At 43.3% G+C, this 25,799-nt stretch overlaps 1 protein-coding gene across 1 annotated transcript in view; it reads right to left on the bottom strand.

Annotated features, from left to right (window-relative positions):
• Positions 1-25,799, bottom strand: part of LOC120065813 (A disintegrin and metalloproteinase with thrombospondin motifs 20-like) — a 123,821-nt gene that overhangs the window by 31,821 nt on the left and 66,201 nt on the right. The window contains 12 exon segments of the mRNA XM_039016864.1: positions 8,225-8,401; positions 9,415-9,576; positions 10,030-10,293; positions 10,650-10,814; positions 15,045-15,272; positions 16,600-16,770; positions 17,349-17,513; positions 17,789-17,999; positions 18,071-18,197; positions 21,928-22,057; positions 22,202-22,368; positions 25,013-25,108. Of these exon segments, the coding sequence (XP_038872792.1) occupies positions 8,225-8,401; positions 9,415-9,576; positions 10,030-10,293; positions 10,650-10,814; positions 15,045-15,272; positions 16,600-16,770; positions 17,349-17,513; positions 17,789-17,999; positions 18,071-18,197; positions 21,928-22,057; positions 22,202-22,368; positions 25,013-25,108 (2,063 nt within the window).

The following is a 25,799-nucleotide window of genomic DNA, read 5'->3' as shown; positions in this document are numbered from 1 at the left end:
TATGTCTATATGAGTGAATTCAGAGGACTAGGCCACATACAGTAGAGCCGACTATATATCACGACTATATATGACGTTGACCGTGCTCAATGGCAGATGTCCATAAAGAAAGTAGGGTCACTGGTTTACATAAAATACTTTCCCCACCACTGATGTTTAATATTTATTCTCCATATGTAACATATAAATATCGTGTCTATTTCTCTTTCAGTCAAACATGTCAAGATATGCTTGTTTTGCTAGTCGATCTGGGATAAAAACAAATCCATCTTTGTATGCAAGACATGTCTTTTGTTGGTCATTTGTTTGTATTGAGGCCTGGCAGCATAATTTAATTGCTCTCTAAATTGCAATAAATTGGAAGAAAGAAAAGCTTGGACACATCAATGTTGGCGAAGAGCATCATGCTATTATTACAGTTGTTTTGGAATGAAATCCCATGCCAAAAACGCCTTACTTTGATTTGAAACAGACAGGAAATTGAATAATGGAGAAACTTAAAAATAAAAAACAACTTTTCTCTATTTCTCTTCTTTCAATATATATGTTATTCTCCATGTTATTCTCCATGTTTTCCCAACTCTTTGGCCTTCTGATACAGACTTTACTGCTGCTGTCAAAGCTCTACTCATGTCCAAAGATTTTGCCTCAGATAACATAACTGAAAGCAGCATCTGGTTTGGTGTCTCCAAAGGCTTCAGCCTCCTGGCAAGCCAAAACCTACAAGATACAGCAATCAACTATTGACCAATACAACTAATGAATTGCATAATTTGGTTTGATTTAACATCAAATAATCAATCACTAAAGGGCCCAAATGTAACATTAGCCGCCTGCTCTGGTTTCAAACCTAAGCTATGACAAGAACCATGCTTGAAGAACTGGGGCTGAGGGAACCTCCGAGTCTCCAGGTCCTAGCTAGTTCCAGTTGCTAGACTGGCATATGGGCTGGATCAGGAAACACAAGCTCAATGATGTCATGACCATCTGACCCCAGGGTGACAGGTTTGGGGAATTTGTCTGCAAGTGGCCTAAGGCCAAAGTCAAGTATGTCTATGTTGTGCATGTGGATTTCATTTGAACCAATGCGATCTCTCCAACCTAGATTGCTCTCCTTGGGAACCCTCACTCACAGCAGGAAATGGTTTTCATTAGCAACAAAATAGGCACAAATGACTCAAATGTTTGCCAATTCATCACACACTGCATTATTGTTGGTTAATGTTGCTTCACACACATTTTTTTGCAAACGGTTTTTAAAACAATCATCATTACTTAAAATGTTTACATTGTTGCCAATCTGTTTTGTGTGGAACTTTACTGCTCCTAAACTGTGTTTGACCACCAAAATCTGTGCAATAAATGTCAATGATTTTCTGTCTTTGGTGAGTCATTCTCTTCGGTATCAGTTAATGCTTACATGACTTGATTGTTAAATTGGATAAACCCTGACTGAAGAATGCCACAAGACACCCTAATTATCTCGCCAGGTAAGTCCATGACAAGGTTTAACCCACACAACTGCCACTTGAGAAAACAAATCCCTTTGTGAAGCATGGCAACATACTGTATATACATAGCCACAAAGATTACAGGAATTCCATATGGAGGCATCTGTAGTCCAGCATCTAACTCATTCATGACTGTTTGTTACCGAATACTGTCTCAATGATTGAAAACGCTAATCACTGCGAAAACACAAGTCGTTACCATAGCTTAATAAAGTACAAAATTATTTGAGATCACTGACCAGGTCTCTCTTGAAAAATTGATTTTATCTCAATGAGAAAAACCTGTATAAACAAAGGTTAAATAAAAATAAAATAGATTAAAAAAAGTGAAGGGCCACCCCTCAAAGTAAGGTAAGGTTCAATTATGCCCACCACAAGAAGTATTTCAGGAAATCCGAAAGCTCCAAAGCTATGCTATTTCCTTTCGCTCACCAGACAGACCATAAGGCTCTAATAAACGTTGCGTCTCAACAGGACACCACTTGATACAGGACTTTCTTTCAACACGACATTTCACAGAAAAGGAATCTAAACTTTCATCTTGTTTAAATTCATCTTATGTAAATGTTATGCGTGATTCACTATGTAACTGAACCGTTTAGTCAAATAATTACCTCAGGGTTTCAGGTTCATGTTCACTCAATACACTGACTTCCCTGTCGCTGTATGGGTTATTTTGTATGAAAGATTGTCTAAGTTACTATTGCATAGCTTAGCATACTGCTTAGAAGTTGGGATGGGGGATAGCATTTGTACACCCTAAAAAATGTTATTTGTACAAGCTAAAAATTGGTTATAGATACATGGCTATTAGAGGCCAGTATAAAAAGGTAAAAACGTCAACTCCATGGCATTAGCTGAGGTATTGGCTCTGCTTCTTTTATTTGTCCTGTTAAAATACCCTCCTCTATATGTGGAAGCATGATAAAATACAACAGAAGAAAGGCACAAATTAATCCATCAACAATATTCTATAAACACTTTTTTCAGGTTTCAATTTGGGACCTCTTCAAATATAACAAGCTTGCCAACATCGATTTATACCAATTATTTTTGTAGTAAAACTGAATACTCTGTTGGTCTCCAGCCAAAGGCATTACGGAGAGAGCCCTATTACTACAATTGTAAACAGATGTGCCAGCCTGTGCCAAAGTTGGATTTGGAGTAAGTATGTTTTCTCTTGAGTTATGTAAATTATGTAAAAAATATATAATAACGATATGAATAAAGCCTGCAGTCCGTTTTACACTATGTGACAGGGGTGGAAATAACCCAAAAAATGATAGGTAGAAATTGTACAGACCATATTTATAACAAGCATGTCCCAAAAAGATGGCTAGCGTTTCTGATCATTAGATAAGACTGCTCAAGGGAGTGAGGTCAATGGTTGGTCAAATACCAAGGATCACAAACTGAACTACTATCAACCGAGCCATCGCTATAGGCTTACGGTGAACAGTACAGTTCTATAACCTCAAGGAGGCATACATACAGACAGGAATACTGTACAGTATGTATTCATGAGCAGTTAGGCTAAGCAGTATAGTTTATGACTGGCTAGATGATATTGATCCCAATGATACCACAATATACTTCTAAGCAGACAGCGACCATTGTTATGAATATGGAACAACAATTTTTGAGAACTGAATCTATGTAAGTGATTGAAGTGTTTATGGTAATATGTTTATGTAAAGAGATTGAATAGGCTTGGTTCCAATCAGATAGACATTTGGGTAGTTGTCTGCAGCGCGTCAGTCATATGCATGTATGGATTACCACATATGCAACTAATGGATCAATATTATTTAGTGTGGGTTTTAATATATACTGTTTATGCTATGTTAGAAAGCACACTTTTATGCTATTAAGAAAAGCTCAGATTGTTGGATCTTGATGAGGTGTACAGAGACATCAGGAGGTACTGCAATGGATTTTTTCTGTTTAAGAAAAGGACATGATTGACATTGATTAATTCCTTTCTATCAACAAATATTGCATTATATATTGTATATGAAATGCCATAGGGATATAATTAAACCGAAACAGTTATCTTGAAGTTTGTGTCTGAAGTTAGCCTGTGTACAACTTTTGGGCGGGGGTTCAGCTTGCTTCAGATGTGGGCCTTTATCCTCTTTCTCAGTACTTTTTGCTCAGTGTAGTATATATTTTAGAATGTATTTGGTTTAAACACAAATCAGATAAGCACACAGAGAACCTATGATGCTATTTTCTATACTACGATGAGCATAGAAAGTACATGCTCAACTATATGACTTTGAAGTTATGGAGCAAATGCCATTGCCAAAGAATGCAACACTTGCCAAGTATCACAGCATGATACTACATAGAAAAACAACACAAATGTCACAACCGTTATGTTTCTTTAATATTCTTTACAGTTGGAAAAGCTATTTCAACATGTTTATGTATTTTTGCATGTGAATGAAATAAATAGAAAAAGATGAATAACATTTCAACACAAAAAAAAGAAGCAAAGCACTGTTGCCCCACAGCACTTACACTAAGCACCTTGGGTAAAAAAGTTGGGAGCCGCGAGGTGGCGACTGGGCTGGCGAGGCGGAGTAGGAGTCTTGGATGGAGTGAATGTCTTGGGACGGAAGGAGGAAGAGGACAAGAGAGCCCAGAGTGGACCTCATAGGAGAGCTCACGGTCAACACAAACACAGAGCCATTTTGGTAACACTTCAAATGAACTATGTGTCAGAAAGACTTCACCTTGCTATCACACGTGAAACCATGTTTCACTTAGTATTTTTTATACTGTCATAGGCACAGGAGGTTGGTGGCACCTTAATTATGGAGAACGGGCTCATTGTAATGACTGGAGCGGAATCAGTGGAATTGTATCAAATACATCAAACACATGATTTCCATGTGTTTGATGCCATTCCATTTGCTCCGTTCTGGCCATTATTATGAGCTGTTTTCCCCTCAGCAGTCTCCTGTGGTCGTAGGACATCAAATATAATATATGACAACTGGCTGACTAGCCATCAAGCAAGATGTAGTAGTTGGCCATGAATTGTTTTGAAATGTATGGATCAGTTATGGGATGCCAGGTCAGGTTCACAACTACGAAGGTTATGACAGATAGTTCAACCCAAGTGTTACATATATCTAAACTGAAACAAATAAAACATTAAAGCTGCAACAATAAATAAACTATTGTAAACAAATAAATACGTTTCATTTGAAAAATCCTTCAGACATATAAAAACTGGCCCCAGAAAAAGTGAAACAGCAACAAATGACTACAATATCATGAGAGAGGTATTTGTGTGCTTCAGTTGGTACGAGATTTGCAGATGCCAATTCAGTTAGTTGTATCTTTTGAGCTATCAGACTTTAATTAAGATGAAAGCCACATCTACAGTAGAAGCCACATCTACAGGAAGTTCATCTACAATAAAATCGTAGAGCTTTAAAAACTGGATTGCATAGTTTGATGTTCGTGCATCATAATAGACTGCATTTATCTTGCTACTGCATTAACATACAGGGCCTTTGGGAAGTATTAACACCCTTCCCTCTTTTCACATTTTGTTACGTTACAGCCTTATTCTAAAATGTATGAAATTATATATTTGTTTCATCAATCTACACACAATACCCCATAATGACAAAGTGAAAACAGGTTAAGCATTTTTTGCACATTTATTACCAATAAAAAACTGAAATACCTTATTCATAAGTATTCAGACACTTTGCTATGATACTCAAAATTGAGCTCAGGTGCATCCCGTTTCCATTGATCATCCTTGAGATGTTTCTACAACTTGATTGGAGTCCACCTGTTGAAAATTCAATTGATTTGGAAAGGCACACCTGTCTATATAAGGTCCCATAGTTGACAGTGAATGTCAGAGCAAGAATCAAGCCATGAGGTTGAAGGAATTGTCCTTAGAGCTCCGAGACAGGATTGTGTCGAGGCACAGACCTGGGGAAGGGTACCAAAAAATGTCTGCAGCATTGAAGGTCCTCAAGAACACAGTGGCCTCCATCATTCTTAAATGGAAGTTTGGAAACACCAAGACTCTTCCTAGAGCTGGCCGCCCGGCCAAACTGAGCAATCGGGGAGAAGGGCCTTGGTCAGGGAGGTGACCAAGAACCCGATGTTCACTCGGACAGAGCTCCAGAGTTCCTCTGTGGAGATGGGTGAACCTTCCAGAAGGACAACCATCTCTGCAGCACTCCAACAATCAGGTCTTTATGGTAAAGTGGCAAGACGTAACTACTCCTCAGTAAAAGGCACATGACAACCCGCTTGGAGTTTGCCAAAAGGCACCTAAAAGACTCTCAGACCATTAGAAACAAGATTCTCTGGTCTGATGATGCTAAGATTGAACGCTTTTGCCTAAATGCCAAGCGTCACGTCTGGAGGAAACCTGGCACCATCTCTACGGTGAAGCATGGTGGTGGCAGCATCATGCTGTGGGGATGTTTTTCAGCGGCTGGGACTGGGAGACTAGTCAGGATCGAGTGAAAGATGAACGGCGCAAAGTACAGAGAGATCCTTGATGAAAACCTGCTCCAGAGCACTCAGGACCTCAGACACTCAGCCCCAGTTCTTCAAGCATGGTTCTTGTCATAGCTTAGGTTTGAAACCAGAGCAGGCGGCTAATGTTACATTTGGGCCCTTTAGTGATTGTTTATTTGATGTTAAATCAAACCAAATTATGCAATTCATTAGTTGTATTGAACCCAATTGAACATCTCTGGAGACCTGAAAATAGCTGTGAAGCGATGCTCCACATCCAACCTGACAGAGTTTGAGAGGATCTGCAGAGAAGAATGGGAGAAACTCCCCAAATACAGGTGTGCCAAGCTTGTAGCGTCATACCCAAGAAGAATTGAGGCTGAAATCGCTTCCAAAGGTGCACATTATGTAAATGTGATTTCATTTTTTATTTTAATATACATTTGCAAAAATGTCTAAAAAACAGTTTTTGCTTTGTCATTATGGGATATTGTTTGTAGATTGCTGAGTAAAAAAATCGATTTAATCCATTCAGGAATAAGGCTGCAACGTAACAAAATGTAGAAAAAGTAAAGGGGGCTGAATACTTTCCAAATGCACTGTAAACTAGATAAATATATCAGCTATATGACCTGTGAATAAGTTCTACAATAAAACCATTTTTTATAGTGACTCGTGCTGAACATATTGGCCAACCTACTGTTATGTCAGTCTGTTAAGAGCCCCTACAGCCAACTAATCACAGGTAAAGATAAAATGACAAATTCTCTGACATCAAAATGGCCGACTGGTGTTTCTATAGAAACCCAACTGTAAACAGCATTTTGATGTAAAATTCTCCTTTACTTTAGTGTAGTTTTACAGTAGAGACAAAGTGGTCACCATACAAGGCAAACGTTCAAATCGTTTGTGCCACTATGACCAATTAACACATTTACGAGAAGACAGGAAATATACAACACGTGTACTGGTGAGGGAGAGTGTATTCTGAGGTGATGTTGAGTGTTTTGCCGAACCAGTGATCCCTGTACGATGTTCAGTTTTGTGATCCCTGAAGTGGAGAAGGTGAGCGCCTAGCCGTTGTAGCTACAGTACTAGTTAACATGACTTAACGCACCTGATATTTGCCTTGCACGGGCATTATAGCTTTCTTCCTATTTCAGCAACAGTATTTGTCTAAGCATTTCAAACATCTGCCAATTCAAATTTAACCCTAAAATAAAGTGTTATATCTCGATCTATAGTGTCCTATAGTTACTCTTTTTACATTTTGTGATTTATAATTCATTGGCAGTTAATTTTGGCCGCACATGAGGACTACACAGGGATGGTAGAACTGTGAAAACATCTTAAATATAACATTCTAAGAGACATGACACTTTTGAAAACTGCGTTTCATCCTTAATTTATGAGTCTTTAAAAAAAAACTATTTTCATAACATAAAAAATATTAACAAACATACTGTTGTTTTTAAAATATGTTCCTCTGTACAAACTGTCATTGTTCATGAGACTTAAAGGATCAGACCGAAAAGCACCAGTAGAAATATGAAATATCATATTCAGTTATGAAACCTAGCCACTAAAAATAAAATCACACTGTACAAAGACACATACACAAAACACAGTAACAGTCATTTGTTGCTGTTTGATAAAGTAATAATATTAAAAACTCTTATACACAAATATACACTTGTGTACTTCGGTTACAGGGTGAGACAGCAATCACAAAAAAAAATGTACTTCACGCTTCACATATGAAATAAATATATTTAGAGTTATTAATTCGCCTCTACAAATATATGGCATTGTTGGACAACATTGTCCTTCTAATTTATAGTTTTAATTTTTCAGCCTAAGTTCCAAATGGGAACCATGTGTTTCTGATGATTCCCAATGTGGAGCAGCATTCTGTGTGTGTTCTCCCTCTCCCTTGTTTCTAATCAGCACCATGCCACTGCAGGGCCCAGTGTAGGTGGGCTGGGGCTAACGTAGCCTAGCGCTGATGCTAGCGCTCCATTAACTCTCCTTACAGAACCCCTAAAACACAGTAAGCTAGCCGCTAGCCTCTAGCTGCTAGTCGCTAGCTGCTAGCGGACGGCCAGAAGTACACTCGCTGTAATTTAAGCACACCCCCATGTCTACTCACGGTGACGCGCCCCAGTGAAGGAGGAAGTCAAGGGGGAGTTAGGGAAGAGGAAGTACTATCGTACCGGCTTCCATGGTCGGCGGTGCCAGGATGCGCTGCCCGGGCACAGGTCCAGGTTACACTGCTCCACATCGGGAGGCTTGTCCAGGATGTCACAGTTGTGGTCGTTGAGTCTTTGACCGTTGGGCCGTTGGCATACCACCTGGCGCGTCCTCCTGCCTCCACCACACGTCTGGGTACACTGAGAGGCAACAAGGGAAGATGAGGGGGGTCACTGAGTATTCAGCAGGCTCCTAAGTACAGTATGTCAATAGATCTTCTTTCAGGGCAAGATGAAGAGGTGCAGAGGAAAGGAAGTGACTTTAGACTATTGACACATGCCCAGGAGTCTGAAATGGGTATCTGTAGTTTAGTAGTGGACTATATTGCATGCCCAGGAGTCTGAAATGGGTATCTGTAGTTTAGTAGTGGACTATATTGCATGCCCAGGAGTCTGAAATGGGTATCTGTAGTTTAGTAGTGGACTATATTGCATGCCCAGGAGTCTGAAATGGGTATCTGTAGTTTAGTAGTGGACTATATTGCATGCCCAGGAGTCTGAAATTGGTATCTGTAGTTTAGTAGTGGACTATATTGCATGCCCAGGAGTCTGAAATGGGTATCTGTAGTTTAGTAGTGGACTATATTGCATGCCCAGGAGTCTGAAATGGGTATCTGTAGTTTAGTAGTGGACTATATTGCATGCCCAGGAGTCTGAAATGGGTATCTGTAGTTTAGTAGTGGACTATATTGCATGCCCAGGAGTCTGAAATGGGTATCTGTAGTTTAGTAGTGGACTGTATTGTTGTAGCGTTGTTTAACCGAAGCAGATCTGCTTAATAACCTTTTACTGCAGTGGGCTAAATCAGGATCACAGGGTGTTTCTTGGTAGTCTTAAACAAATCTTTTTTGAAACAAAAGTATACACCTAACACACATGGCTATGGACTTACAAAAAAGAAGACACCTGTACCATGTCAGATATAGAGTTGAATGTATAATATTTTGAGTTTGCATCCCAATACTACAATTTATATACATCACAGAAGACTGAAATATAACAAAACCGTTTGACATAGAAACACCGGATTGTCAGTGTCAAAAATAAATAAAAACTAAGTATGAAATATTAATAACATTCCACCCATGAGGCCACTAGGTCATTTGACTGCAGGAAAGGGATGCACATAGTCCTTGTACTGCCTGTGTACTGACCTCTCCCCAGACGCCGTAGTTCCACAGAGGGCAGGGTCCTGAGTCGCAGTTCTTGGACTCGGCAGGTTTGACCCTCTGGTCACAGTGGCTGGTGCTGCGACCCTCCGCATCCTGACACACCACCACCCTCCTCTGGAAGCCCCCTGCACACGTACTGGAGCACTATGGACGGGCACAGAGTGTGTGTTACAGACAGAGGGGAAACACACAGACAACTTTGTACAGACCAGCTGCAATGTAAACCAAAGCCAGCTGTGGAGTTAGAGTACACTGTGGAGTTAGAGTACACTGTGGAGTTAGAGTACACTGTGGAGTTAGAGTACACTTGGTCCACACACAGATGGAAAGCATCGGCCTTAGAAGGATAACATGACACATAGAACAGCCTTGAACTACGCAGCAGGTATTTTCTGCAACCAATTACAGTTACACATCACATCCTTGCTGTCTCAGTAAGAGATCTCTATGTGAGATACAGCAGCACGCAGTTAGACAATTAAGTGAGACAGAGCAGTGAATGGAGATGGTATCGAAGTGCCAGGGGGTTTTCTTGACCATGTAACCCGACCAGGAATGGCATGGTCAGGTGACATGGTCCTATGGTTCTGTACATACTCCTCCCCAGGGTCCCGTCCTCCACTGGTTGTCTGCCGAGGGGACGTTCCAGCTGCTGTGTCCCGGGTGGGTGGCGGGGTCGTGGGGGCTGTAGGGCTGGTCGTTGGGCCTCTGGCGGTACACGGAGGGGCAGGGGGCGCCTGTACACTCCTGCTCTGTGCTGGGCCTCTCGTCCTGATCGCAGAAGGACTCGTCAACCTGGTGGTGGTAGTTACTGCACACCACCTGCCTGGTAGCCCGGCCCACACCACACGTCACTGAACACTGGGCAGAGAATAGACAAGGTCATATCACTGAACACTGGGCAGAGAATAGACAAGGTCATATCACTGAACACTGGGCAGAGAATAGACAAGGTCATATCACTGAACACTGGGCAGAGAATAGACAAGGTCATATCACTGAACACTGGGCAGAGAATAGACAAGGTCATATCACTGAACACTGGGCAGAGAATAGACAAGGTCATATCACTGAACACTGGGCAGAGAGCAGAGAGAAGATCAAATCATCAGACATAAGTGATGCATTCTTTCAGTAGTAAAGGCAACTTTACTACAAAATAGCTGTTGACATATATTTATACTAATAGAGTTGGAAAAATTACAACTATAACATACAGGAGACCACTCCCAAGAGCGCCACTGGCCACACGGGCTGAAGCAGGCTGAGGATTCTGGGGGCCGGAGCAGCTGGGCACAGTAGGACTCGTCTGCCACTCCACCCTGGGCGTCCCGACAGCTGACGTAACGGGCACGCTTCCCTTTCCCACAGGAGACAGAGCACTGAGACAGGCACACAGAGGAACACAAACATTTAAGATCAGACGTATAGTAAAAGCATTGTGTCAAACTGTCTCCCTTCTATATCTAATAGTACAAATCAAACAGTGAAATGCTTATGGGCCCTTCCCTACAATGCAGAGAGAAAGAAAGTAGAGAAATAATAGAAAAGTAAAACAGGTAATAATAAAAGTAATAATAGATACAGTGCGGAGAAGAAGTATTTGATACACTGCCGATTTTGCAGGTTTTCCTACTTACAAAGCATGTAGAGGTTGCATTTTATGCATTTTATTGCATGACATAAGTATTTGATACATCAGAAAAGCAGAACTTAATATTTGGTACAGAAACCTTTGTTTGCAATTACAGAGATCATACGTTTCTTGTAGTTCTTGACCAGGTTTGCACACACTGCAGCAGGGATTTTGGCCCACTCCTCCATACAGACCTTCTCCAGATCCTTCAGGTTTCGGGGCTGTCGCTGGGCAATACGGACTTTCAGCTCCCTCCAAAGATTTTCTATTGAGTTCAGGTCTGGAGACTGGCTAGGCCACTCCAGGACCTTGAGATGCTTCTTACGGAGCCACTCCTTAGTTGCCCTGGCTGTGTGTTTCGGGTCGTTGTCATGCTGGAAGACCCATCCACGACCCATCTTCAATGCTCTTACTGAGGGAAGGAGGTTGTTGGCCAAGATCTCGCGATACATGGCCCCATCCATCCTCCCCTCAATACGGTGCAGTCGTCCTGTCCCCTTTGCAGAAAAGCATTCCCAAAGAATGATGTTTCCACCTCCATGCTTCACGGTTGGGATGGTGTTCTTGGGGTTGTACTCATCCTTCTTCTTCCTCCAAACACGGCGAGTGGAGTTTAGACCAAAAAGCTCTATTTTTGTCTCATCAGACCACATGACCTTCTCCCATTCCTCCTCTGGATCATCCAGGTGGTCATTGGCAAACTTCAGACGGGCCTGGACATGCGCTGGCTTGAGCAGGGGGACCTTGCGTGCGCTGCAGGATTTTAATCCATGACGGCGTAGTGTGTTACTAATGGTTTTCTTTGAGACTGTGGTCCCAGCTCTCTTCAGGTCATTGACCAGGTCCTGCCGTGTAGTTCTGGGCTGATCCCTCACCTTCCTCATGATCATTGATGCCCCACGAGGTGAGATCTTGCATGGAGCCCCAGACCGAGGGTGATTGACCGTCATCTTGAACTTCTTCCATTTTCTAATAATTGCGCCAACAGTTGTTGCCTTCTCACCAAGCTGCTTGCCTATTGTCCTGTAGCCCATCCTAGCCTTGTGCAGGTCTACAATTTTATCCCTGATGTCCTTACACAGCTCTCTGGTCTTGGCCATTGTGGAGAGGTTGGAATCTGTTTGATTGAGTGTGTGGACAGGTGTCTTTTATACAGGTAACGAGTTCAAACAGGTGCAGTTACTACAGGTAATGAGTGGAGAACAGGAGGGCTTCTTAAAGAAAAACTAACAGGTTTGTGAGAGCCGGAATTCTTACTGGTTGGTAGGTGATCAAATACTTATGTCATGCAATAAAATGCAAATTAATTACTTAAAAATCATACAATGTGATTTTCTGGATTCTTGTTTTAGATTCCGTCTCTCACAGTTGAAGTGTACCTATGATAAAAATTACAGACCTCTACATGCTTTGTAAGTAGGAAAACCTGCAAAATCGGCAGTGTATCAAATACTTGTTCTCCCCACTGTACATAATGAGTAATGATAACTTGGCTGTCTATACACAAGGGGTACCAGTACTGAGTCGATGTGCAGGAGTACGCGGTAACTGAGGTGTAAATGTACATAACTAGTTATAAAGTGACAGGTAGTAAACAGTAGCAGCAGTGTAGTGATGAATCAAAAAAAGTTACTGCAAAAAGGGACAATGCAGATAGTTAATAAAATAGCTACACGGACTAACTATTTAGCAGTCTTATGGCTTGGGGTTAGAAGCTGTTCAGGGTCCTGTTGGTTCCAGACTTGGTGCATCAGTACTGCTTACCGTGCGGTAGCAGAGTTAACAGTCTATGACTTGGGTGGCTGGAGTAAATATTTAGGGCCTTACTCTGACACCGCCTATTATAGAGGTCCTGGATGGCAGGGAGCTCGGCCCCAGTGATGTACTGGGAAAAACGCACTACAATCTGTAGCACTTTGCGGTCGGATGCCAAGCAGTTGCCATACCAAGTGGTGATGTAGCCAGTCAAGATGCTCTCAATGGTGCAGCTGTATTACTTTTTCGAGGATCTGAGGACCCATGCCAAATCTTGTCAGGCTCCTGAGGGGGAAGAGGACTTTTCGTGGCCTGTTCACGGCTGTGTTGGTGTGTTTTGACCATGATAGGTCCTTAGTGATGTGGACACCAAGGAAATTGAAGCTCTAGACCCGCTCCACTACAGCCCTGTCGATGTGGACGCGCTCGACCCTCCGTTTCCTGTAGTCCACGATCAGCTCTCCTTTGTCTTGCTGATGTTGAGGGAAAGGTTGTTGTCTGGGCATCACACTGCCAGGTCTCTGACCTCCTCTCTATAGGTTGCCTCATCGTCGTCGATGATTTAGGCCCACGTGTCAGCAAACTTGATAATGGTGTAGGTTGAGTCGTGGGTGAACAACGAGTACAGGAGGGGACTAAGCACGCAACCATGAGGGCCCCCGTGCTGAAGGTCAGCGTGGCGGATGCGTTGTTGCATACCCTCACCACCTGGGGGCGGCCCGTCAGGAAGTCCAGGATCCAGTTGCAGAGGAAGGTGTTCAGTGTTCAGGGTCCTTAGCTTAGTGATGAGCTTGGAGGGCACCATGGTGTTGAACGCTGAGCTGTAGTCAATGAACAGCATTCTCACGTAGGTGTTCCTTTTATCCAAGTGGGTAAAAGGGCAGTGTGGAGTGCAATAGAGATTTGGTCATCTGTGGATATGTTGGGACAATATGCGTTATTGGAGTGGGTCCAGGGTGTCTGGGATGATGGTGTTCATGTGCGCCATGCCCAGCCTTTCAAAGCATTTCATGGCTACAGATGTGAGTGCTACGGGGTGATAGTCATTTAGACAGGTTACCTTGGCGTTCTTGGGCAAAATGTACGTGAAAACACTTGCCAGCTGGTCAGCGCATGCTCTGAGTACGCATCCTGATCATCCGTCTGGCCTATGGAGAGCGAGAACACACAGTCATTCGAAACAGCTGGTGTTCTCACGCATGGTTCAATGTTGCTCGTGGCTGGGTTTCACTTTGTAATCCATGATAGTTTGCAAGCCTTGCCACATCGGACGAGCGTCAGAGCCGGTGCAGTAGGATTCGATCTTAGTCCTGTATTGACGCTTTGCCTGTTTCATGGTCCGCCGAAAGGCGTAGCGGAATTTCTTATAAGCGCCCGGGTTAGCGCCCCGCTCCTTGAAAGTGGCAGCTCAAGCCTTTAGCTCAGTGCGGATGTTGTCTGGCTTCTTGTTGGGATATGTACTGTAGGTACGGTCACAGTGGGGACGACGGCGTCAATGTACTTATTAATGAAGTCGGTGACTGATGTGGTAAACTCCTCAAATTGGGTCCCGGAATATATTCCAGTCTGTGTTAGCGAAACAGTCCTGTAGCTTAGTATATCAACTCATACTGGTATATAACAACAGTCTCTTTCAACAAACGTTTGAGACACCACTTCAGCCACTTCCTCTGTAACTGTAACAAACTGTGTGAATAATTGGTCATTCTCTCTCTCTGTCTTCATTAAAGACTACTCCATAAGGTTTTCACCTGGTGATATTCTAGCTGCACCCGAGCGAACTCAACAGGAGGACAAGGTGAACATTACCAAGCGGTAAATACCTACAGCAATCAAAAGTTTCACTTCTGAGGGAAATGTACGTGTGTTTTTGTCGGAGGGACCACACTTGCGCTAGCCTCCTCTTAGATATGCGAGCTCACCGCCTCTCTGTCAGACATTACTGATAGTCTGAGATTCATGTTTGAAACCCAAGCCTGGTGTTTAGACCTGGTTTTCATTTGCACTGGAAAACAATGCAAAGCATTAGACAGACAGAAGCCTAAACAAGGCTGACAGACTGCCTAGGCCAGGATGAGGGAGCGGGTGTGTGAAGCAGGGGTGTGTGCTGCATTTTAGAAACTACTGTACCAGTATGAGCACTACTGTATAGGTGAGTGTGTATGGGCCTATATAAGGGTGTGTGTGTGTGTGTGTGTGTGTGAGCCGTTGCTGTGTTCACCGTGGTCCAGGAGCCGTATCTCCACTGTGTGAAGAGCTGACCAGAGCTGTCAGGGCGGACGGTGCTGTGTTGAGGAGAGGCCCAGGGACACGGTGCCACCTCACAGTCCTGGCTGTCCCTGGGTCTGGATGCAGCGTTACACTCCCTGTCATCCACCGTGTCACCATACGCCCCTGACACACACCTCACAGCCCGCATCTGGTAACTATGGCCACACGTCACCGCACACTGCAACAACACACAGGAGAGAGACACACAGGGTCAGACAGTAAAACCTTGGCTAGCAGATCCGTGATTACTTCAAGGAAGGGTGGACGCAGTTTTAACTCACACAGTCTAGCCCAGCTAAGCCCAGTCTAACTCAGTGTAATTGAAGCCTACTACCTCCCCAGATGCTCACCTTCTACCCCAGATCGCTGTGTGTGTGTGTGTGTGTGTGTAGGGGTGCACATTTGGTGTTGAGTTGGTGGAGGAAGTGCTGCAGGATAGGTTTATTTGGGCAGTAGATTATGATTACATAGGTATTAACAGACAGATATATACCAGCTCTGTCAATAGAAGTATCTGAGTATCCCGCCCGCCAACTCGTTCAGCTGAGTCAATGAATGGTCAAAGACATTCCTTAATTCGCTAAATTGCTCATTCATTTATTTATTCGCTAATTTGCTCATTCATTTATTTATTCAATAATTTCAAAATTCAAATCTCCAGACCGGGTATGTGTATAGTAGAGGTCTTCATGGGTCTGAGTGGACCAGACATACCCGAGGCCCGACTACGGCCCAATCGAGTTCGGGTCTGAAATTCTAACTTTTCCTCGGGTCAGGGTTGGCTCCTGTTTGATTGTCATCAGGTCCCGGGGTCTATGTAATTACAGCTGAGTGGATCAAAATGGACCCAACCACGGCTCTGCATAGCCTACAGCATATTTATTTTATGCTAATAAGGTAAATTAATTGAGTTATAGAAAACTTAGCCAACATATAAAAGACTCGTTAACCAGAAGAGCAACTTGGCTGATAAACATATTATTTTGTCACTTGGGTCCAATCGGGTCTGGTCTAGGTCGAGTTATCCTCAGGTCCATTCCGGTCGGGTCTGATTGCCCTTGGGTCCAACTTCTTGGACTCGTGAAGACCTCTAGCGTATAGACTGAGAGTATTGGACTAGCAGACTCACAAGGTGTGTGTGAGTGTGTGTGTGTGTGTGGCTCCTTCTAAGGCAGTGGGGAAACCTAACAGCCTGGTGAGTTATGGAGTGGTGTGCTCTGACTTGAGCTGCCATTTCCTCCCTAGCGTTTTCACTCTGCCCTCATATCCTGTCGGAATAAATCTGACCCCACACACAGACACACAGACAAACACCACCGACACACACAGGGAAAAGAAGGGGATATACTGTATGTACAACCAGACATAAATAACACACACTATAATGTCACATACTCCAAAATTAACTATTGCACTCCTATGCACACACTAAGATTCAAACACAGATGCACACCAAGAATCTGATTCTATCAGACACACACACACACAGATCCATCTGGACTCACCGGTCCCCAGACTCCGACCTGCCAGGAGGCACACTCTGGCAACTCACAGCTCCCCACAGCCGGAGGCTTAGTGTTCGGGTCACAGAAGTGTTCGCTCAGCTTCTCCTCTCCTACCCCCATGCTACAGGACACCTGCCTGTGCCTCATCCCCTTCCCACACGTCACCAAGCACTGGGAGGGAACACAGAGGGAAAGATGGGGTGTAGGAGGAAGACTAATAAAGTCAAGTTGGTCACAACAAAGAGCCGTCGATTTTGGACATTTGAAAAGGTCCAAAAACAAAACAAAAAAACACAAATGCACAGCACTGGCTCAAACTTGATGAGGCTCAAAGCTTAACCCTTTGAGTTGTTTCTGTTTTAACCCTGTAACCACGCGGAATTAACGGGTCAAAAATCAACGTTCATCCAATTACGGCAAATTCCGAAGTGAAACTATGAGATCAGGTTGAATAAAGTCTAAACTTGTTTGTGTGTATGAAGGGCGTGTGTGAGTGGGGAGGGTGATTGTGTGTGTGTAAAATGTGTAAAATGTTATCCTCAAAGTGTGTGTGTGTGTGCATGTTAGAGCAAATCTGTGTGTTTACATTGATACGCATATAGTTTATAAAGCGTGTATATACAGTATTTATGTGTGTGTTATTATGTGTGTAGGAATGTTTATATAATGTGTGTTTATAGACGTGTTTATGTGTGTGTGTGTGTGTGTGTGTGTGTGTGTGCAGGCGCATGTGTGTGTGTGTCCTGTACCTCGCTCCACTCGCTGGCTGACCAGCCAGGGCAGGCCTGGTCGTTGCAGCTCTCGGTGACCAGTCTCAGGGAGTCACTACAGTCCCTGTCCACCAGTCTCCTCCCCAGGTTGTTCATACAGTAGGAGTCCCTGGTACGAACCCCGCGACCACACGTCTTAGAACACTGCTCACGTCACAACATGTTAGAATCAGCATAAGACTCACCATTCAACTTGTACTGCACCAAACGTATAACATACCCACTTTTACCTCGAGTCTATATCATGTCCACTTATAGTAACACGGAAGCAAAAGTCAAGTAACATCTGTCATGGATGAGGAGACGAGAAATGAAGAGGCTTTTTATCAAGACAATGTGCAATAGCATCACATAGTGAAAACAAGTATTATAATCATCTTTCACTTAGATGTGTGTCTTTGACTGTAGTTTCCACTGACCTGGGACCAGGTGCTATACTGCCAGCTCTTGAGCAGACAGTCCCCGTGGCAGGCCTCTCTGGCCTGTGGTTTGGGTAGGTCAGAACAGGCCCTCGCCTCCAACCTCTCACTCTGCCTCTTCAGCGAGCTGTACCTCATACACTGCACGTCCATGGTCCGGTAGCCAGGGCCGCACTTAGCAGAGCACTCACTCTTCCCTGCTATGTGCCACCTGCAAACAGGCTATATGGGTTAGTGTCTGTTTAACAGATATACAGTGAGTGTGTGTGTGTGTGTATCTACCTGAGTTCACAGTCAGTGTTACATGGCTCAGTGGCAGCGTTGGGACGGGGTAGAGGCTCACAGCGCTGGTCAGAAACCCCCAGGTGGTCACTCTTCCTCACACACGCTGCCTTGCGCCATCGCTCACCTATGCACACACACACACACACACACAGACCAGGGATTCTGTTAGGAAAATGTGGCGCCAGACAACGTGACCTGTAAGATATTAATTTACCGGCCATTTGAGAAATTGACCGAACCCATATGCATTTGGGTGCATAAACCCATTAGGTTGTCCACCCACGGTGCTCAGAATGACAGAAATCACATGTAGATTATGGTAATTCATCTCAACAAAACATGTAGATTATGTAATGAAGCAGCCAATAAAACGTCATTTTCAAACTTTTGCCAAAATGCATTTCGCGGGAAAACACCGTTCTAAATAGCGCACCTGATAGCTGTTCCATATGTGACAGAGACAAAGATCTCTGTTAGAAACTTAGAAAGAGGGTGAATCTAAAGATGCAACAACTAGGATGGGTTGTTAATATGACTAGAATTGCACCTTTTGGATTCTGGACAACGAAAGAAAGTTGATATGAAAACCAATAGAACAGGAGAGAAATGGAGGTAATAGGCCCAGCTGATGATTGAGTTGGGGCTGTCAGTGAAAAGCACCTAAAATATATGTGAAGATAATGTGTCGAGTGTCATTTCAAATGTTGAGACAAGAAGGGGAGGGGTGTTTGGTGAAGATAAAGGTGAGTCTCTCCCCAGTCTGGCTCAGCTGACTCCCGCCAATTCGTGCGCATTCATTGTTTCATTGTGTGAATGTCACCAGTAGTAAAAGTACCGTTAATCCACATCATTTGGTTACACACATTTCTGTTAATGCATGTATTAATTACAGTAAATTACCGTTGTCATTCTCAGTGTGGAAACGTTGTTTGCAGAGTTCACAACCTGCTAAACTTGTGAGAAACAAGTTTTGGTTTATTTCATAACAATAATTTCCAAGATTTGTCTTTTTTTTAAATTATCTTTTGTTTGGAGTGCCTCATGTGAGCATGTGTCTGGTTTCTCTTTCGTCCTGAAAATGTTGAGTGAGCGCGCATGCCTGAGCACCATAGCGCGGAAATGTAGGAAAGTGTTTTAATATCCACTGTGAATGATATATTAAAACTATAGTTCCTCACAGTAAGTCTTTCCAACAATCTCCCCCTCGATAATCACCAATCCTCAGTGTGAAAGAGCAATGGAAGTTATAGGCCTACTGCTGCATTGGCCTATAGGCTACGACTTCAATGCTCTCATTTCTTTAGCCGCCAATGGATCACAGTGTTTCAATGTGTCCGTATGGCATTTTAATTCAGATTTTTATGATTAACCACGTGAAAATGATTTTGAGAAATTAAAACATTATTATTGAAATGAAACTGTTTCACGAAAATGCACATATGAAAATCATAACTGGCACGGAGAAAGTTAAAAATGGTAGGATAAATTAAGTAAGCTTCCCCAAACTTGAAACTCATGCACCGCCTATGAATTCTTTATAAAATCATTGCCTCCACGTTTCCATGGTAGGATTTAGCCTATAGTCTACTTTGATGCAAGGTAAGACATGCCTCATAATATGAAATAAAACATTTAGATTTCCAACAATGAAGTATGTTTTCAAAATGCATACTGCCTCCAGCTCACATTGTAAAGTCGTGGGTGACACGCTGATAGCCTGTCGCCTTCACTTGAAAGGTGACCGCAACGTGCGCTTTAATTAGTTGAGAAATACAAATAGTAACGTTAGCTGTTTTTAATCGTACACCAAAACAGTTTTGAAACACGCGGTTGGATTTAGAATCGTACGAACAAATATGAACATGTATGTACTCACTACTGTACGTCTCTCTGGATCAGAGCGCCTGAAAAATGTCAAAACACTTAAAAAACATGTCGCTCAATTAATGGGCTGATGAAAACATGTTTTACTACAGCAGCAACCAGCTGAGGCTCTGCAGGAGAAATCCCGCTCAAAATAGTATGCTGTGCGCGTGTGATAGTTGGGTTGGATAAATAAGATACATGATGACTAACAAAAATACACACAGGCCAATTGAATTCCACTAAATTATGCAAATTAGACCGATAAGCATAATGGCCAAATGTATTTCCATCTACTGGTTTTGCCATCAATTAATAAAAAGCATTATTTTGTAATGAAATTTCATTTTCTACTGGACATTTTGGCTGGCAAAAGTTGTATTTATTGTCTTTAAAAATAAAATAGGACAACCCTGGTACACGCGCACACGCACACACACACACACACACACACACACACACACACACACACACACACACACACACACACACACACACACACACACACACACCCACAGGTAAACTTTGGATTAGACCCCATTTGACTAAAGGATTGACTGCCAAGGAACGCATTTCCCCCTCCTTTACATGTTTTGATCAACTTCCTGCCATTGGCCAAATGGTCTTAGCTGGGCTGGGATCAAACAGTTTCAACTGGATCCTGCTAATGATGCTGTATGCTCTGAGGCAAAGGAAGTATCAGCCCCTGCTTATAGGCTCAGGGGGTGGAAGGTGTACTGCAGGAGTCCCCAACTAGATTCAGCCGGGGTCTGGTATTTCCTTGAGCGGATGGTCGGGGGGCCGGAACATAGTTATAGATCATTTTTACACTGCAGATTGACCACAAGAATGCCAAACAGATTTAGTATTTTGTCAAAAACAGAATCATTTCAAACCTTGATAACATGGGATACGATTACGTGCCTCTCTATTTATGCAGGGGACTACATGGGAACAGATTTCCTAAATGAAAATCACGTGGAGCTCATTTCCTGGTTATTTCACAGATTTTTATGTCCAAGAACAACAATAATGTTTTTGGCGTGCAGGCCGCCTAGATTAGATGAGTTTATTAGTCACATGCACAGGGTCGCAGATGTAATCGCAGGGTACAGTGAAACTCTTATGCGTCGAGATCCAACAGTGTAGGTAAAATGTTTTATAATAAAGTGAATGAGACAATAATAATATACACTGAGTGTACACAACATTAAGAACACCTGCTCTTTCCATGACACAGACTAACCAGGGGAAAGCTGTGATCCTTTATTGATGTCACTTGTTAAAGCCACTTCAGTCAGTGTAGATGAGGGGGAGGAGACAAGTTATAGAAGGACTTTTAAGCCTTGAGACATTTGAGACATGGATTGTGAATGTGTGCCATTCAGAGGGTGAATGGGCAAGGCAAAATATTTAAGTGCCTTTGAACGGGGTATGATAGTAGGTACCAGGCGCACCTGTTTGTGTCAAGAACTGCAACACTGCTGGGTTTTTCACACTCAACAGTTTCCTGTTTGTATCAAGAATGGTCCACCACCCAAAGGACATCCAGCCAACTTGACACAACTGTGGGAAGCATTGGAGTCAACATGGGCCAGCATCCCTGTGGAACGCTTTCGACACCTTGTAGAGTCCACGCCCTGACAAATTGAGGCTGTTCTGAGGGCAGAAGGGGAGAGGGTGGTGCAACTCATTAGGAAGGTGTTCTTAATGTTTTGTACACTCAGTGTTTACACACTTACAACTGTAGCAATAATAAATGTCCATTGGGGGGTGGGGGCAGGGTAAGTGTCCGTTGGGTGGGAGGCAGGATGTAGAATGTCTATTAGAGGAGCAGCAAGGGGGGAAGTGAGAAATGAATGAAACAATAGCACAACATGATAATATTTATTCTGTTGGGGAACCCTGATGTACTGGGATGTGATCAACCGGGTCAGAGCAGAGGGGCTGCAAGGACACATGGCTAATTGGGTGGACGACTACGACCTTACCCTGACACATGCGGCTGCACTCCAGCCAGGAGCCCGAGGGGTCCCACACAAACTGTTCTCTGTGCTCCTCGATGGGGATGTTGAACGAGTAGCGCACGTCTGGGTTGTACAGATTCCCCACACACAGGACCTAGGGCAACAATTTGAAAAAGCTTTAGCAATATAGAGATGGGGAGATGGGGAAGGAGAGGGGGAGAGAGAGAAAGAGCAGAACGTGAGAAAGACAGAAACAAAGAGCGAGAGAGACAGAGAGACAGACAGATGTCAGCCTTGCCTGTAGGATGAGTTCCTCCTCAACACGTTCAGTGCAGTTGATGCGCTCCTCTTTGGTGTCCGAGCCGCTGTACTCAATGACGGTTCCCTTGAAGGGGATTTCCCTTTTGAACATGGCCACCACAAAGTTTCCATTCAGGAGAAAGTTAGAATGGCTGTCAGATAAAGCTGAAAGGAAACAAAAAAAGAGAGAAAAAATATAAATATAAAATATAGCCTCAACACATTTGAGAAAAACTGCTTTCTTTGCAATTTACTCTGAGTCTTGTGGGTTTCAGGTTTGGACAATAGTTTGAGGGGGAAAGTAGTATAAACATTCATTGACTTCAAACCAATAATGTTCTGCAATGCCATTGTTGCATGGGGGTAAGTAAAAAAAATTGGTGGCTCCAAATTGCAGTAATTTGGAGCTAGACTGCGTGACTCTCCTTGCCAACTGACATTACAATGCTAACAAAGTAGCCTCCAAATCCAAACAATTACATAAAAGCAAGCACAAACACAAACGCACACATGCTGAACCAACTCTGATATACACACTAACAACCAAACACCAACTAGCTAACCCCTTCAACACACACACACAAATGATGGTTCTGAGAAATATGCAGTAATTACAATGTAATTACAATGTGAGAGAGCCCATGTTGAAACAATGTGTGTGTGATTAGGTCTCCTGTGGTTCTCGAAAACCCTTTCAGCGATTAGCTTCGCTCACGGTTGGCCATGTGAACTATAATTCCGAAACTATGTTAGAAACGTCAATCATCGCTTGCAATCGGTTTTCGAAACATATGGCCCTTATCTTTTAAATCAGTGAGAAATAATCTTTCAAATAAAAAAAGATACACCTCCTGTAGCAGATATGAACAGATCCAAACTCTATGTGTGCCTCCAGTTGACAAACTACACTTCCGCCCCAGTTACGCTTACACAGAGGTGTTCGGAGCATGCTAGATAGATAATTAGCACAGGTGGCCGCCTATGTCTTCCGTAAACAAGTGCTGTAAGGTGGAGATATGGCCGTGTGGGAACCCTAATCCTATACAATATGTTTTTTTTTTAAACAATTATTTCAAGCTGATATGAAAGATATGTTCCTTATGTCTCTAAAACCGTACCGCAAGCCATGCGTGTCAACGTTTAGAGCAAGCGTCTGGGCTCATAACAAAAGGCCCCCAGGAAGAAGATGCCTTCATCAATAGGAGGTAAAGGTAGTTAGCGTTTATGAATGGGCTAGGTCTCCAGTAGGGATGGATATTTTAAATAATGTCATTATTTCTGAAATTACAAGGTTTCTGTCACGGAGAGACAAAAAAGTACACTGACTCATGCTAGTTAGACAAACCTGTAGATGCCATAGGTTATCAACCATCCAACCTGGTAGTGCCTGTCTTTACTGCATCAAATCAATGTGAAGAAGCTGGCTAAAATAGCCATCAAGCTAGGCTAAATTAGGCTATTTTGCTATGCTCCCCGTCCTTGTTTACAACAACTCCATTCAGATTAAAGAACAGCCTACCCGTCGGTTGCTTATTGTAGCATCCTCCTTCTCATTTAGCTAATTTAACCCGTCATTTTAATTCCATTTAGCTTTGATTAGAGACCTCCCACTTTACATTGCTTGCTACATATAGAGCCTTTGACTGTAGTGCCACGTTGATTGGCCGACAATAACAACAAGCTACACGTGTGAAACGTGTGAAGGCTAAGGTAGGCTATTGTCACATTCCTCTGCCCAGGCGTTGCTGATGTATGCCAGATCTTACAATGTCTGGATAGGTATTTTACGTATCAACTAACCACATATGTTATAGCACTCTGGTGCCCAACGGCACAGTCAATGGCGTGGCATGCAAGCATTGGTTGATGCATGCAACATCTGAGCAGGGGAACGCGACATGCCAGATCTAACAACGCCTGGATAGATGTTTTAAGTCTCAGTGGTAAACCACATCATATGTTATATCAATCTGTGAGTCGATGACACAGTCAAATGATTTGAGGAATACATATTTATTTCAATAGGTAATGAAACATAGTTAGTGTTAAAGTACACGATCAAGACTGCAAAGTGGGGATGTTTTTTTCTCTATCATAAAAACATCATAAAAAACTACTCTCAAAATGTGGTTGTTTTATTAAATTAAGAATTTCAAACACACACACACACACACACACACACACACACACACACACACACACACACACACACACACACACACACACACACACACACACACACACACACACACACAGCCATGGTCCATCTCATCCAGCCCCTATGTACTTTCATCAGGCCTCGTTACACATGCCTCTAATTAGCACCTATTCTACACTCATTCATCATCCTCTCATTCTGCCACTCCGTTTTCTTTCCCAGCTAGCCCTTATGGCCTGACTATGTGGGCCCACACCCCGCCATGCTTCCTCCATATACATTCTGACTGGTATAAATGACCAGCGGTTTGGCATTAGTCCATACTTCCTCACCCCCTTCCTTACCTTGTACCTACAGCTGAGGTCGCTGGTGGGTAACCATGTTCTGACCAATGGCTGCCCTTTGATAGAGGAGGGGGAGAATCACATTGACCTATTGTATGGTGCACACCATTTAAAGGGGCAAAAATAAAAACCGCTATAAGCCTCTATAGTTAGAAATTATTTGTCATAAACTGGCTGTGAGTGAGTTGGCTTGGTGTGAGGCACAGTGGCTAACTAGTGACACCATCACACATAAGCACAGGGGACTGAGGTGACATCCAGAACAGTGATCTCACACACACACACACACACACACACACACGCTCACCGAGGTAGTTGTCATCCTCCGGCTTCCCAGAGTAGCTGACCTGTTTGATATCAATGTTGGTGGCTCCTGCAGGGATCCGAACTACTGTGTTGTAACCTGGATGGAGAGAGAGAGACAGAGAGAGAGAACGAAAGAGAAAGAGAGAGAATGAAAAGAGAGAGAGAAAGACAGAGAGCGATGTAGTTTACGGTGAGAAAGCTAAGGGCAACCACAACAGTCCCAGTACTCCCAGTATTGAACAGAACAGTCACACCTTTATTTAATGGCTTCACTATGCGGTAGGATTCAGGATCTGTGATCTTCCATGGGAAGGGAAGGCGGGCTCTTACCTCTGGGATTAAAATGTCACACTTGGAAAAATAAGAGGAGCTCTAAAATAACCTGTAGAAGGTTCATTTCACTCACAGAGGCCCACCCGTGAAATAATATGTAATTACTCCCCGGCCCGGTCCGGCGATTGCCCTGTAATTTCCCTGGTTCTGTGTTCCATGACAGGCCGACATGGGAAGAGGTGAACAGGAAGAGGGAGGAAGAGAGTAGAAAAAAAACAGGAGATAGCGGTGAAAGGGACAAAGAGAGAGGTGGAAAGAGGGGAGAGAACTAGGAGGATGGAGTTTGAAGATATATTGGAGTGAGGGGAGAGGAGAGCAGTCAGAGAGGAAAGGGGTTGGAAGAGAGAACTGGATTAAAGAGAGGTGAGAGAGGGGGAGAAATAGAGAAGAGAGAGAACGGCATGGGCCACTCAGGGCTAGCACTACTAAAGGTTATCTCTCGTCACACCGACCAA

This window comes from Salvelinus namaycush, chromosome 21 (genome assembly GCF_016432855.1).
Source record: "Salvelinus namaycush isolate Seneca chromosome 21, SaNama_1.0, whole genome shotgun sequence".
NCBI classification, from domain to species: Eukaryota; Metazoa; Chordata; class Actinopteri; order Salmoniformes; family Salmonidae; genus Salvelinus; species Salvelinus namaycush.
Note: the sequence above shows the minus strand (reverse complement) of the source record. Positions and strands in the feature narration are given on the sequence as shown.